The sequence below is a fragment of the Podarcis liolepis genome (genome assembly GCF_965112155.1).
Source record: "Podarcis liolepis genome assembly, chromosome: 3".
NCBI classification, from domain to species: domain Eukaryota; kingdom Metazoa; phylum Chordata; class Lepidosauria; order Squamata; family Lacertidae; genus Podarcis; species Podarcis liolepis.
Genome location: NC_139557.1, coordinates 6,039,106 through 6,054,017, shown reverse-complemented (window position 1 = coordinate 6,054,017; position 14,912 = coordinate 6,039,106). Strand labels below are relative to the sequence as shown.

Below are 14,912 nucleotides of genomic sequence, written 5' to 3'. Positions count from 1 at the left end.
GGTTATGCCTCACGCTCTAAAAAATGCCCGTAGAGCTATGAAAATGCAGATGCGTGCAGAGATATACAGCTTCCATTAGAGCCATAAAATAAAATTAAACACCCGCATTTCATCTGAATGTGGGCATTTACGGGCAGAGGTAAGACACTTCACCGTCCCTAAGACCGCCTCTCTGCGGCGGGAACCTATTTGCCGCCGGGCATTAGCGAGCGGCGCTCACTTTAAATGGCCGTTGCTCCCTGAGGTAAAACATGAAGGACGACGGGATTGGGAGAGGCGGGGAGAAGGAGCACGACTTCCGGTTCCGGAACCTGAGGGCGGCTTCCGCGATGGCGCCTTTCCCGGCCGGGCCGCTTCTCAGGTGCGAGCTGCTCTCTCTTTTCCCCTCTTCCCTCAGCCTCGGCGCGTCTCTGCTGCCGCTTCCCGAGGGACGAATGTCTGAGGGACACTTCCCCTGCCAAAGGCCCGAGGAGGGGGGCGGGAGGCGGAGAACCAGTCGCTCGTCACCTGCGGCGGACTCTGCGGGGCGGGGAGGACGCCATGGCGACGCCTGAGGTATCGCGTTGGAAGGGACCCTGAGGGTCATCTAGTCCAGCCCCCTGCAGTGCAGGAAGGTCAGCTAAAGCATCCACGGCAGGCGGCCATCCAACCTCTGCTTAAAAACCTCCCAAGGGAGGAGAGGAAACAACTGGCGAAGGGGTCTGGCCCACTGCCCAGCAGCTACCCTGTTTCCCCGAAAATAAGACAGAAATAGTTCATCAGGTTAAGAACTTTGCTTCAGGATGAGAACAGAAATCGTGCTCCGGCAGCGCGGTGGCAGCAGGAGGCCCCATTAGCTAAAGTGGTGCTTCAGGTTAAGAACAGTTTCAGGTTAAGAACGGACCTCCGGAACAAATTAAGTACTTAACCCGAGGTACCACTGTATTAATTTTTGCTCCCAAAGATGCGCTAGGACTTATTTTCAGGGGATGTCTTATTTTTCCATGAAGAAGAATATGGCACACATTTACAGTGGTACCTCAGGTTACACATGCTTCAGGTTACAGACTCCGCTAACCCAGAAATATTACCTCAGGTTAAGAACTTTGCTTCAGGATGAGAACAGAAATTGTGCTCTGGCGGCAGCAGGAGGCCCCATTAGCTAAAGTGGTGCTTCAGGTTAAGAACGGCTTCGGGTTAAGAACGAACCTCCGGAACGAATTAAGTACTTAACCCGAGGTACCACTGTATTATCTAATTGTGAGTTAGCCAGACTCCATCAGGGCAGAGCAAGCAGCAGGTGGCAGCTTGTCCTGGCGGCGGCATGGGCTCTCTCATTTAAAGAGACCTCGCACTGCCTGAACAGCTCTGGCTGTTCTGCAGTCAATCAGTGAGCCGCGCAGCGGCGCCACCACTACGGTCCAGAGGAGTCAGGTGCCTTATGGTAGCTTCGGGGGCCTTATATTCCTGGGAGGCCTTATGATTGGGGGATGCCTTATTATCGGGGAGCTCTTACTTTCGGGGAAACAGGGTATTACTGCCAGAAAGTTATTCCTGATGTTGAGTCGGAACATCTCCTTTCTTCTAACTGGAAGCCATTGGTCCTCCGGCAGAGCAGAAAACAAGCTTGCTCCATCTTCCATGTGACAGCCCTTGAGATGTTTGAAGATATCTATCCTATCTCCTCTTTCCTAGGAGAAACATACCCATCTCCCTCAACCGTTCCTCATAAGGCTTGGTTTCCAGACCCCTTGATCCTGCTAGTTTCTGTTTGCCACTGAGCAGCTGCTTAGAGTCACAAGGCTCTGTTTACATTCCAGAGACAGTCCAGGCTGTTGGAAGTCTCACGGGAATGGGAGACGGATGTGACGTTACTGGTTTCCTGTTCCTTTGTTGTTCAGTTGCTCTCTGCTTTCATAGAGAGAGGATGTATATTTCTTTGCCTTCTGCGTAGTAAGAAATAAAGCATAGCGATGTAGCCATAAATCTCATCACTTCTGCTGCTTTGATTCTCTGCTGAATGGGAATGTGTCTGAGGCCTCATCAAAGGCTCAGGTCGTTAATTATTCGTCGGGAAGGCGATTCCGGAGGAAGATGAGCTTTATCAGCTTGGCCAAGCAGAGATCCCGACAGATCCATCTTGGTCGATGACGCACCAGAAGAAAACAAAAAGGGACAATGGAAATGGTACCCAGGAAGGGGTTCTTTAGTTTTGTTCTTGTTGGCATCTGCCTGACTGACAATCTGTGGAGGAACACACTTTTTTTTGGGGGGGGGGTGAAGTTAAATCTTTGGAGAGTTACAGTGCCTGCTGTGGCTGTAGACACTGATACGGGAGATAGATGTTTTCTTGCAGCTGGGGCAGAGGAAGGCGGCCAGTGGAGCTGAAGCAGATGCACCATGGTGTTTCTTCTCTGCGCTCCTCCAAGCGGTCATTCCTCCTCTGGTCACTGCTGTGGATACACAACCTGTCACTTGGCACTGTGGTCATCTGCAAGGGATTTCCCACACAGCAGGGTTAAATTTGCCAGCTTTTGTGTTTTTACAATGCAAAGTTGTTCTGCCAAACAGTTTATACAATAATTATTAAAGTTAGGTACTGCTCTTCACCTGTGGTTCACTGCAGAAAAATGCAAAATGAAAATACAAAATACATAATAAAGCAGAAACAAAAACAAACCAATAACTGCCATCCCACACACATTTAAAAAGCCATAGAATGTTAATCCTGCAGGAGGTTGGACTAAAAAGCCCTTGGGGTTCCTTCCAACTCTGCAATATTATGATTCTCAGCAATGCCCATCACTGCTGGGGGATCATCCTCTCTTCTTCATTTATGTCCAGTCCAGCTCTTCTTTCCTGTTTCTGACCAGTCCAGAGCTCCCTCTCCTTCCCGGCCAAGCCCCTTCTTGCTGAAATCACTGTTCAGTTGCCTGTGTCCATTATATACATCTGCACACTTCTGGATTTGGTTTGCCTGCTTTGTGTTAAGACTTTGCCTGCCATTCTGATGGGAATAGAAATCCCTTTGTCAAAATGAAGGCAGATAATTTTCAGCTTGTTTGTTTCTTCTCTTACCCACCACCCACTTGCCACCATAAAAAGTTGATGGGCAGGTAGGAGAGATTTCTGAGCCGAATGTATCCAAAGCATGAATGAGAAGCTATCTAGTTTGTACAGTTGCCAGACTCCTCCATTTCCCTTCAGTCTGGGCTTCATGTCGATAGGGTTGCCATAACAAAAACAATTACCGTATTTTTTGCTCTGTAAGACTCAATTTTTCCCTCCTAAAAAGGGGAAATGTGTGTGCGTCTTATGGAGCGAATGCAGGCTGCGTAGCTATCCCAGAAGCCAGAACAGCAAGAGGGATTGCTGCTTTCACTGCGCAGCGATCCCTCTTGCTGTTCTGGCTTCTGAGATTCAGAATATTTTTTTTCTTGTTTTGCTCCTCTAAAAACTAGGTGCGTCTTATGGCCAGGTGTGTCTTATGGAGCGAAAAATACGGTACCTGTTTTCATATGGAAACAAACATTGGCTCTCCTTGCTGAACTTCTTTATAGTTTTCGGAATTGTCGCTATAATTCCACTTCCCTCTCCTTCTCATTTCAGATTGCTGTACTCATTGGCTTTCCCTGCCTTGTTACTAAGTGGATTTTTATGTGTCTGTCTGCTCCTGCTCCTGTTTGGTTTACGGCTATGGCTCCAGCAAAGGAAAAAACAACAAATTCCATCAGGGCGAGATGGGAAAAGGCCACTTGTGGTTGCATTTTTTCACCCATACTGCAATGCTGGGGGAGGAGGTGAGAGAGTATTGTGGTGTGCTATAAAAGCACTACAGAAAAAGTAAGTATGCATTTCACTTTTCGTACAGTGATGTTGGTTTATTGCGTTAATCCCTCATTTCCTGAAAGCCATGGTTGCATTCACATATTATGCTAAACCATGGTTAGTGTTGCCTTTACCAGTTCACTAATTAGGACTGATGGGAGTTGTAGCCCAAAACATTTGGAGGACACCAGGTTCGCAAAGGCTGGTTTAACTCTATGTGGACGAGTTATAACAAGCAAACTTCAAATCATATCTTATACAGCTGGCATGTTAAACTACAACTGTTTGTTTAAATGAAATATCCCAAGTTTGAAAACAATACTAAGTTAGGATTCTTTAAAAGTGAAGTCATCAGAAGTCCTCTTCCCAGTTGCAGGGGAAAGCAGAGTGCATGAGCATAAAACATAATTGGGGCTTATTCAAGTTTATCCAGTGTTAAATGTGCTTGTGGCCAATGAAAATGACAAGCTGGGTTGATAAGATGATACTCCCCAGTTAAAATCAGTTTTCCCTTGCGGTTACTGTTTGCTTTTCATTTTTTATTTTCTTACACCTGTATTGCATCTTTGGTCTGTTGTCCTTAAATATGCATATTTAAGCCTGCTTGGGTATTGTGCCTGCCTTATTTTTTATATCTATTTACAGCATATTTATACAACTCTTTTAAACTTGAGTGCTTTATTTTATTTTTGACAGTGTCTCTTTTTTTAATTGATTAATTTCAAGTAACAAAACATATGCATACAAGGAAAACAGAGCTTAGTAGTTGTACAGAAAAGAAAGATAAATAGTGGCTGATGGTTGTAGTTTTAGACATTCCAAGAAAGGCAATCAAATTAAAATGTCTTCCCATAAATGGACTCTTTTACTGAATGTAAAATTAAGATGATTTGCAGATGATAAATTACATTTCATTTTTCAGGTACAAGGATGTGTCCTATGTTGTCTACACTGGTGATGCTGGTGTCACAGCTGAAAATATCCTTGAAGGTGCTTACAGACGATTCAACATCAGATTAAATCAACCTGTGAAATTTGTGTTTTTGAGAAGGCGCTATCTTGTAGAAGCTTCCCTTTACCCACATTTTACACTGCTGGGTCAGAGCTTTGGATCTGTATTTCTTGGCTGGGAAGCTCTTGTGAACTGTGTTCCTGATGTCTACATTGACTCCATGGGTTATGCTTTCACACTTCCTCTTTTTAAATATTTAGGAGGTTGTCGGATAGGCTGTTATGTTCATTATCCTACAATCAGCACTGACATGCTTTCTGTGGTTAGGAACCAGAATGCTCGATTTAATAATGCAGCAGTCATCACAAGAAATCCCCTGTTGAGTAAATTGAAACTCACATATTATTATATTTTTGCTTCTATATATGGCTTAGTTGGTTCTTGCAGTGACATTGTCATGGTTAATTCTTCATGGACTTTCAATCACATCCTTTCCCTTTGGAGGTGCAGTGACCGCACCAGTGTTGTGTATCCACCTTGTGACGTTCAGACATTCTTGGATATTCCTCTACGTGAGGAAAAGAGCGCTGTAGAGCAAACTATTGTTTCTGTAAGCCAGTTTAGGCCAGAAAAAGACCATTGTCTGCAGATCAGAGCCTTTGCGAAATTGCTGGAAAAGACTGCAGGGCAGGAGCTGCTGCCCAAACTCATTCTGATTGGTGGCTGTCGTAACCAAGAAGATGAGCAGCGTGTAAATGGACTTAAAAAGCTCTGCCAAGAGTTGGGCATTGAAAAAAGGGTAGAATTCAAAGTTAACATTCCATTTGAAGAGCTAAAGCAACATCTGGCAGATGCGACCATTGGACTTCACACCATGTGGAATGAACACTTTGGGATTGGTAAGTAGAGCTATATATAATAATAATAATAATAATAATAATAATAATAATAATAATAATTTATTATTTATTATTTATACCCCGCCCATTTGGCTGAGTTTCCCCAGCCACTCTGGGCGGCTCCCAATCAGTGTTAAAAACAGTACAGCGTTACATATTAAAAACTTCCCTGAACAGGGCTGCCTTAAGATGTCTTCTGAATGTCAGGTAATTATTTATCTCTTTGACATCTGATGGGAGGGCGTTCCACAGGGCGGGCGCCACTACCGAGAAGGCCCTCTATCTGGTTCCCTGTAGCCTCACTTTTCGCAATGAGGGAACCGCCAGAAGGCCCTCGGCGCTGGATCTCAGTGTCCGGGCTGAACGATGGGGGTGGAGACGCTCCTTCAGGTATACAGGCCCGAGGCCGTTTAGGGCTTTAAAGGTCAGCACCAACACTTTGAATCGTGCTTGGAAACGTACTGGGAGCCAATGCAGATCTCTCAGAACCGGTGTTATGTGGTCCCGGCGGCCACTCCCAGTCACCAGTCTAGCTGCTGCATTCTGGATTAATTGCAGTTTCCGGGTCACCTTCAAAGGTAGCCCCACGTAGAGCGCGTTGCAGTAGTCCAAGCGTGAGATAACTAGAGCATGCACCACTCTGGCGAGACAGTTCGCAGGCAGGTAGGATCTTAGCCTGCGTACCAGGTGGAGCTGGTAGACAGCTGCCCTGGACACAGAGTTAACCTGCACCTCCATGGACAGCTGTGAGTCCAAAATGACTCCCAGGCTGCGTACCTGGTCCTTCAGGGGCACAGTTACCCCATTCAAGACCAGGGAATCCCCCACACCAACCCGCTCCCTGTCCCCAAAAACAGTACTTCTGTCTTGTCAGGATTCAACCTCAATATATTCAGCTGTATCATTTGTTTAGCTCCTGGTGTTGAAACTCATGGCTAATTATGAGTTTATAAAGTGCTTTAGTGCTGTTTTCATCTGTTCTTCCATCAAACTGATACTGTGTTCATCTACTTCCATATTGTGCATTCTTGGGAGCTGTAAATTTGGAAGGGATCCAACCTAGTATTATCTCTTTTCCTTATTGCACATCACACCCTAAAAAATATCCAAACATAATGCCTGACCAGCATATTGAATGCTGATCTTAATGGAGAGAAATTCTACAAACTCATTTGGCTGTTTGTTCCAGTGCTGAACTCTCACAGGAACGACTTTTATCTTTTCCCAGGTTACAATCATGGCTTTTTCACCTATTTTTGTCCTTCGTTGTAAGGGAAATCAGTTGCTCTCTCCCCCCTCCCTGTATCCCTTTCAAAAATTGAAAACTGTCAGCATAAGCAGTAAGCTCAAGAGGAATTCACTATCATCACTGAATGCAGATGCTGAGAGAAATCCTACTTACATGTCTAATCTTCTCAATGAGCCAGCTGAGGGAGATGTCACAAGTAGCCTCTTTTCCACAAAACTGTGCACATCATGCTATGGTTTTGCATATGCCTGTGACAATCATTCTGACAGCCACTTTTGCTGGATCATTTTTTGGGATCTATTTTGCTGTAGAATGCAAACAGGTCACCATTTCCATTTTGTACACATTATGGTTTTGAACCAATATCATAGCACTTCTTCTACCAAGAAATTGTGCTCTTAACAGAAGCGGTTGGTGATTCCACTTCCTGTACTATCTCATACTCCTGGAAAAGATTTTCAGGGACCCTCCCTTTGCAGTTCCCAAAATCTGCTTCCCCTCTGTTCTGTAACAGTGTGAGGAGTACCTTTTTCTGTGGGTGGGATCTCAGGATCCAGCCTATTTTGTTTTCCTTCATGCTTTTAAAGTGACACTAAAATCCTTAGTTATGGTGAGAACTGTAGTTAACAATAGCTTGTTTTGTCTCATATAGGAATTGTTGAATGTATGGCAGCTGGCACAATTATCCTTGCTCACAATTCTGGAGGCCCCAAGCTGGATATTGTGGTGCCCTATGAAGGAAATATTACTGGATTTCTAGCAGAAAATGAAGACGACTATGCAGATACTATGGCCTATATATTTTCATTGCCTCCTACCAAAAGGCTAGAAATCAGACAAACCGCTCGTCAGTCAGTGAAGAGATTTGCAGAACAAGAATTTGAGGAAACATTCCTATTATCTGTGGAACAATTATTTAAATAAACTTTTGTACATTGATACCTGGACATAAGTCGTCATGTATATACAGTTGCTGTATTTCTATTGTACAATAAAGGGTATCTTATTCCTGTATGACAGTCTGACAAGAGTATGCTCCCAAACTTACACATAGACACAAGCAGGTATGAAATGATACGTAATATGCTTAAGGATCTAGTAGCTGGGCTGAATAATGATATTACAAAATATACACAGCAGCTTCCAGTGATGACAACTCAGTCCTAGCTTCTTAAAAGAGCAAGCTGTTTAATCTTAAAATGAATTTGTGGCATCAAGTGTTGAATCTACATTTGTCCCAGATTATTTTTCCCATAACTTATTTCTAAAAAGTTTCTTCCCATTTCAATGATCTGCTTGGCATAATAAATACAGAGTCATGAAAAGGCTGTCCTTGGAGGACTCAGTGGATTCTGAACATCAACCAGAATTGTATGCTATCTGAAGTTGTGAAGTAGTGTACAATGAAAATGATCCTGGAAAGTCAAATTATATATATAGTCTAGGCTCTACTTCAGTATAGGGACATAAGCTCACAAAACTGAATTCTCTATACAGAAAACCCTCACATTAGATAAAAGCTAGGTGGGTAACCTTTGGCCATGGCCAGGGATGATGGGAGTTGTAGTTCAGCAGCATCTGGAGGGCTAGAGGTTCCCCACAGCTGCCTTAACATGGAGTTTAGTGTCAATTACATTTTTGGGGAGGGGCATTTAATCACGAATGATCACCTACGCCCGAAAGGCAGTCTACAGTAGAACAGCTTCAATAAAGATTTCTTATCCTGCTGGTTAAATCTGGTAAGGCATCAGCATAAGAAATCACACACGGTGTGTGTCATGATGATTGACCTATAGCAGCTCTAAACTTACAGCTATAAACAAACACCAGCCTTCCTTAACTGTTGCTAGACCACACATCCTATAATCCTGAACTGCAAGCCATGGTACCTGGGTGTGGCAGTAGTTCCTCAAAAGAGGAAAGAGTTCTTCCACACTGACTACTCCACTATCAGACAACCCTTGGAAGCATGCAAGGGAATTAGCCATGGTGACAATCCCTTAAAAAAAGCACCACTCTATTCTATAGGCTATGCTGAGTAAGACTTGTGGGGGAAAGATTAATAAAGTGCTTCCATATCAAGTCGTCTGGGCTGCAAATCCCTAATGATGTTTTTATATATAAGTAACATAATGTGCAACTGGAGAATGAGGAACTAAATGTTGTAAAGATAATGTCAAAATGAAGGAAGGCAAGGAACCAGTCATGTAAAGTTAGTTAAACTGAACTGCCTTGCACTACCTGGACCGTACCCTCTTACCTCTGTAATTATGGTCCCAAATAGTTGTTGATAAGCCTAAAAAGAGATAACCATTTCTTAAAACACACTCCGCTAGCTACCAGTCATTCCTAAGGAACTATTCCCCAAGAGAGTGTTAACTGATTGCTCCTTCCTGTTTGTCTTTAGTCAGGTTACCATCCTCTTCCAAACTTTCAATGGATTTAATGTTACCATTGGATACTGCTTCTTTTTTCAGTTCATCTGTGTCTTCTCTTTCAGCTGGGGCTTTTATAATCTCCTCTTGAAGAGATGTTACTACTTTTTCCAGGGATTCTACCAGTTCATCCCTCAATTCATCCTCAGATTCTTCAAAGTTACTGCATTAACAGATTAAATTAATAGGATAAAATGGCTATTACTTACGATTCTTGATCAAGTTATCATAATGTTGAATTTCTAAACTGGCCAATATTTATAAAAAAAATTTTTTTTTGAAAAAGAGCTGGTTTATGTGTTAATGGGGCCCTACACAGTTGCCTTGTGAGGATAGAGTTCCCATCTCACCAGCTTTAAGGCATCAGCAGGACTGTCTGAAAGTGCTATTTGTTTAAGCCAGGGGCGCCTAAGATTTTTTGGCTCAAGGGAGACCTATTAGTAGGAGTCAGCAAAGAGCAGTATGAAAGTATTTGCTGTTCCTCCTGTTCTTCATCCTTCAATGCTGGTTCACACAATGTTGAGACTGAGAGCCAAGTATTCAGTTCTGGAGTTTTAGCTTCACCAAGCTTGCTAGTCAACCTATTTTTACTAAATAAAAATTAAAAAATTCCTTCCAGTAGCACCTTAAAGACCAACTAAGTTCTTGGTATGAGCTTTCGTGTGCATGCACACTTCTTCAGATACACTGAAACAGAAGTTGCCAGATCCTTCTATATAGTGAGAAGGTGGGGAGGGGATTACTCAGAAGGGTGATGGGAATGGGAGATTGGCAGATAGATGAGATGAGCCTGTTGACGACTCTTAACGACTGTAATAGGTCTTACAGGAAAAGGCAAGGGGTGAGAAGGTGAGCAATGGCTTAGTCATGTATAATGAGATAAGACCAACACGGCTACCTATCTGTAACTGTATTTTTACTAAATTATCGGTTTGCCCACTGTCAGTACTTTATATTACACATGAGCTAAAGTGTAAGTTAGACACCTTTCAAAGCAAACAGCATCCTAGTTTTAAGCAATTACACTAATTTATCTAGACAGAACTATGCTATTAAATTGGTGAGGTTGCCGATTCTCCCCATTCTATATATTTGTCACCAATCTAAAGGTTTCAACAGCTCAAAAATACTGTTGCTTACGGGTCTTTTATCCTACATTGATACTGTCAAAGAAGCAAAGTCCAACTTACGTATCATCATCATCAGATCTTGGATCAAGCCTTTCTTCATCCACTTCAACAGCAGCATCCGCTTCTGATTCAGAACTCGCTTCTGAATCAGCTTCATCATTTTTTGGAGTGCACGGGGTTACTGTCTCCTCTGAAGCAGAAAATGTTTTGGTTGGGTTTATTGTGTTTTAAAGATTGTAAGCCACTTTGAATTTACAGCAAGGAGGATCGCTATTTGGTTTATGCCCGGTGCTAATCTAATCTAAATATATGGGGCCAGTTCACATGAGGTAGCCCACAGAGAACTGCCTTCCAAATGTGGGTCTGCTTCCAAATTCACAATGGGACTAGGCCAAACTTGCATAAAGGCACTCTCTCTGTTTGTGTGGTACTTCCAGGTGGGTTAGTGGACAAGTGGTCACTATTGCTAGCCTGATAGAGGTGGCCCCTTGCTCAGCAAGGCTTCGCTGAAACCACCTTTTTTAATATGCAGGACACCAAACCTCATATAAGCTCAGTGAGGAATAATTCTGCTTGAAACACTGTGAACCGAGCCTTCTGCTGGAATTGAAAAATATATAAGACTCTACAGCAGGCTTCCTCAACCTCGGCCCTCCAGATGTTTTTGGCCTACAACTCCCATGATCCCTAGCTAGCAGGACCAGTGAACAGGAATTATGGGAATTGCAGTCTCAAAACATCTAGAGGGCCGAGATTGAGGTAGCCTGCTCTACAGCATTCTCATAAGGTCCTGGATAGGCATTATAAAGTTTGGAATTACTAGACGATCTTTCACATCGTTTCATTACCATGAAGCTTCTTAACTTTCCAATTTATCCTGCAAGCAATAATTGGTTGTATAAGATATTTGGGCACAATTTTACTGTAGGCAACTGTGACATTAACATATATGAGAGAGTGCTGGAGGGGAAATAGTTAAATAGGTTGCACAGACAGGACCCGGGGGGTGGAGTCAGTGGGCCTATAAAACTAGTTGTGGAAGGAGTTCTGGAAGGAGTTCGTTGGGAGCTGTGGTGGGTAGTTGGTTGGATTTCGTGGGTTGGCTGGTTGGGAAAGGCAGTTGGTAATAGAGAGACAGTTAGGGCAGTGGGTTCTTGAGTGTGGGGAGATAGAAGAGGCAGAGGAAAATAAGACTAAGAAAGTAAAGAGCAACAACGTTTGGAATGCTGTAAAAGTTTTGTTTGTGTCTGAAATAAAATACACTCTTCTTTATTAATTGAAAAGCTGACTGAGACTGAAGTGATTTTACCAGGGAGGACCTGGTTGGTGGCAGCGGATTAGTGGTGTACAGGTCAATAGTCCGTGAGACGACTGGGGGCTCCGTATGAATGCCACAGCAACTTTCCCCATTTACTTCAAGCATACGTGTTGTCTTTATATCATGGTATGTTAAAAATATCATGACTGATTGTTTTAAAACCATCCTCCTGTTGTTTTCTTTATGCTCAGTATTGTGTACTGAGGTATGAACATTACACAGATACTGTCTGTTTTAGGGCAGTTCAAGCTTCCCCCCTCAATCTGTGTGCTTGTTGTGCATAGGTTAAGTGCACTGATATATTCAGTAGCTGCACGCAATGTCAAATAAATCTCAGATGTGACTATCAAGTAACAAAATATGTAAGTAGCAACTTACTGTGTTCTTCGGCTTGGCACAAAGTGTCACTGGAGCATTCTGCTTCAGCTAGCATGTTCATCAGTGTCCCAGGTGATTCTTGGCTCCATTTTCTCCTGTTTTCAGAGAATTCTGGAGGCATCAAGCTAACCTGGCCCACTGAGAAATAATAACACATATTTGTTCACTCACTCTGCATTAGCAAGGTTTTCATGTAAAACTAGCCCCACTGCATTTCACCTCCAAATGTCAAGAACTTTCTGCCTTTTGCTTCCTCTCTTGCTCCTGTACAATGGTACCTCGGGTTACAGACGCTTCAGGTTACAGACTCCGCTAACCCAGAAATAGTACCTCGGGTTAAGAACTTTGCTTCAGGATGAGAACAGAAATCGTGCTCTGGCGGCACAGCAGTAGCAGGAGGCCCCATTAGCTAAAGTAGGGCTTCAGGTTAAGAACAGTTTCAGGTTAAGAACGGACCTCCAGAACGAATTAAGTTCTTAACCCGAGGTACGACTGTAATCATAATTCATCCTTCTACAAAGGTGCATTCATTTGCCGACACTTTTGCTCAGGCAACAGCACTATGGAACATTTTTTCCAAAGACAAAATATTTGAAGGACAGGAAGATGACAGTGTAAAGTATTTCTAAACTAAGACAAAAGAAGTCTTAGGGGCCTCTGGTGGGTTAGGAGGTTCACGAACCATTTCGGAAAACAGCTGAATGGATGATGACTATAGAGATAAGGAGGGAACAGAGCAGGGGTTGCAGACCTTTTCAGACAAAACGTAGAATTAAAATAGCTCTGAGCAAGCATACTAGGCTAGGAATGGTCAGGAAACCGCCTGCTCATAGTCTAGCTTAGCACTCACAAGTACCGTATTTTTTGCTCTATAAGACTCACTTTTTCCCTCCTAAAAAGTAAGGGGAAATGTGTGTGCGTCTTATGGAGCGAATGCAGGCTGCGCAGCTATCCCAGAAGCCAGAACAGCAAGAGGGATCACTGCTTTCGCTGCGCAGTGATCCCTCTTGCTGTTCTGGCTTCTGAGATTCAGAATATTTTTTTTGTTGTCCTCCTCCAAAAACTAGGTGCGTCTTGTGGTCTGGTGTGTCTTATAGAGCGAAAAATACGGTGATTTTTTAGGGATGCCTCTCTTGCACTTTGGGAACTATGGAAATGATATTTCAGGTCACAGTACAGCACCCTTCTGAAATGCCCACTGTATTTCACATGTAAAAGAACCAAGTGGAGTCAGTAACACTGAGAAAATGCTTCCCAAGAGATTACCTGCTTCATCCATGGTAGTGGATGTAGAGGAAATATCTGCATTTTCTAGAAGATTCAGAAGAGTCTGTGGGACTGATGTTTGCCAGTGTTTTCTGTTTACTATGGCATTATCTTCATTGTCACCACCTAAGGGAAAGGAAATTAACTTCAATTGCTTTTAAATCTAAATGGATAAAAATCTGGTGTTAATTATGAGGCACAAAGGTCCATTGGTTGATTTTTCAGCACATATATTGTAATGAAGTTATGCATGCAACCCATTCTTGTTATATACTGATTACATATTATCACTGGCCTAACAAAACTAAAACAAAAAAACTGAGCTGATCAGGTGCATGGTGACAAGACAGTCTCATTGTATGCCCAAAACAAAAACAAACAAAAGTTATACAAATAAGCTCTAAGAAATACAAGTTTACATAATATGAGCAACAGAAAGAACATGAAGGAATGTAACTGAAAATGAATACAGTGGTGCCTCGCAAGACGAAAAGAATCTGTTCCGCGAGTCTCTTCGTCTTGCGGTTTTTTCGTCTTGCGAAGCAAGCCCATTGACGGATTAGCGCTATTAGCGGCTTTTAGCGGCTTATCGGCTGATCAGATCAGCTGATAAGCGGCTTAGAAAAGGGGGGGGAGGGAAAAAACCCCGCAGGAACTCGCAAGAAATTGTCGTCTTGCGAAGCAAGCCCATAGGAAATTCGTTTTGCGAAGCACCTCCAAAACGGAAATCTCTTTCGTCTAGCGAGTTTTCCGTCTTGCAAGGCATTCGTCTTGCGGGGCACCACTGTAATGGGAACAGCACACCAAAAAGTCTAGCAGTTTAGAGAAGCACACCTGTTTCCCAACACTGTAGTTCTAGCAGTGCTTTGTCTATATAATCATCACAGATGTTTGTCAGTTTTTTCTTAAGGTTTTCTCCATCTTCAAAAGTTAGGGCTTCGTTAAGTTTATCACATTCCTAAAATCAAAAGAAACAATGCACACTGAGAACTTACTCAATTCATGCACACATGCAGCAGTAAACCACGGTCAAAAATAAATTACGGCTTTATGAATGAGGAGTGTGCTTCTCCACGGTATTCAATCACTTATCTCGGCTCTCTTTGAGCATAACAAACTATGAGGCTTAGCTTGTTTTTCTCCAGCCAAAACATTTTCTAGGCTAACCTGGTGTAACATATAACAATAGCCCATACCTCTTTCTCTTTCTGGAAATCTGAAACACCATCTTTCAGATCAATCTGAAACTTTACACCTCCCTGAAGAAAATAAAACAGAGTTACCAACTATCACAGACATATTTTAAAGAATTCTCATGCCATCATCTGAAATACAGGCAGAGGAGAGCATGATGACGCTGATTATCATTCCTCCGGTCCAAGGGAAGGCAGCAATCCACTCATGTGCTTTCAGTTTTTCCTCTCCCTTCCCCAGTATGGGATTTTGTGGAAGAGTAGATTAGGAAAGAAGATAGGAAA

General features: G+C 43.0%; 2 protein-coding genes and 1 long non-coding RNA gene across 5 annotated transcripts in view; 1 reads left to right on the top strand and 2 right to left on the bottom strand.

Annotated features, from left to right (window-relative positions):
- Positions 1 to 57: 57 nt before the first annotated feature.
- Positions 58 to 7,921, top strand: ALG11 (ALG11 alpha-1,2-mannosyltransferase). Its single transcript, XM_083495192.1, has 4 exons — positions 58 to 361; positions 3,589 to 3,822; positions 4,730 to 5,658; positions 7,560 to 7,921. The coding sequence occupies exons 1-4, from the start codon at positions 252 to 254 to the stop codon at positions 7,829 to 7,831; spliced, it is 1,545 nt and encodes a 514-aa protein (XP_083351318.1). The 5' UTR covers positions 58 to 251; the 3' UTR covers positions 7,832 to 7,921.
- Positions 4,469 to 7,549, bottom strand: LOC310703207. The gene is made up of 3 exons (XR_014523991.1): positions 7,061 to 7,549; positions 6,541 to 6,693; positions 4,469 to 5,668 (listed from the first exon to the last, which is right to left on the bottom strand). It is a non-coding gene; the product is annotated as an uncharacterized lncRNA (long non-coding RNA).
- The window catches only part of NEK5 (NIMA related kinase 5), a 25,407-nt gene continuing 18,281 nt past the window's right edge, over positions 7,787 to 14,912 (bottom strand). For all 3 annotated transcript variants that reach the window (XM_083495143.1, XM_083495142.1, XM_083495144.1), the window contains exons 18-23: positions 14,631 to 14,693; positions 14,269 to 14,392; positions 13,435 to 13,560; positions 12,169 to 12,306; positions 10,533 to 10,662; positions 7,787 to 9,505 (exon numbers count right to left, since the gene is read on the bottom strand). In XM_083495143.1, the coding sequence (XP_083351269.1) occupies positions 9,283 to 9,505; positions 10,533 to 10,662; positions 12,169 to 12,306; positions 13,435 to 13,560; positions 14,269 to 14,392; positions 14,631 to 14,693 (804 nt within the window). In that variant the 3' untranslated portion in view covers positions 7,787 to 9,282. The remainder of the gene's footprint in view (positions 9,506 to 10,532; positions 10,663 to 12,168; positions 12,307 to 13,434; positions 13,561 to 14,268; positions 14,393 to 14,630; positions 14,694 to 14,912) is intronic.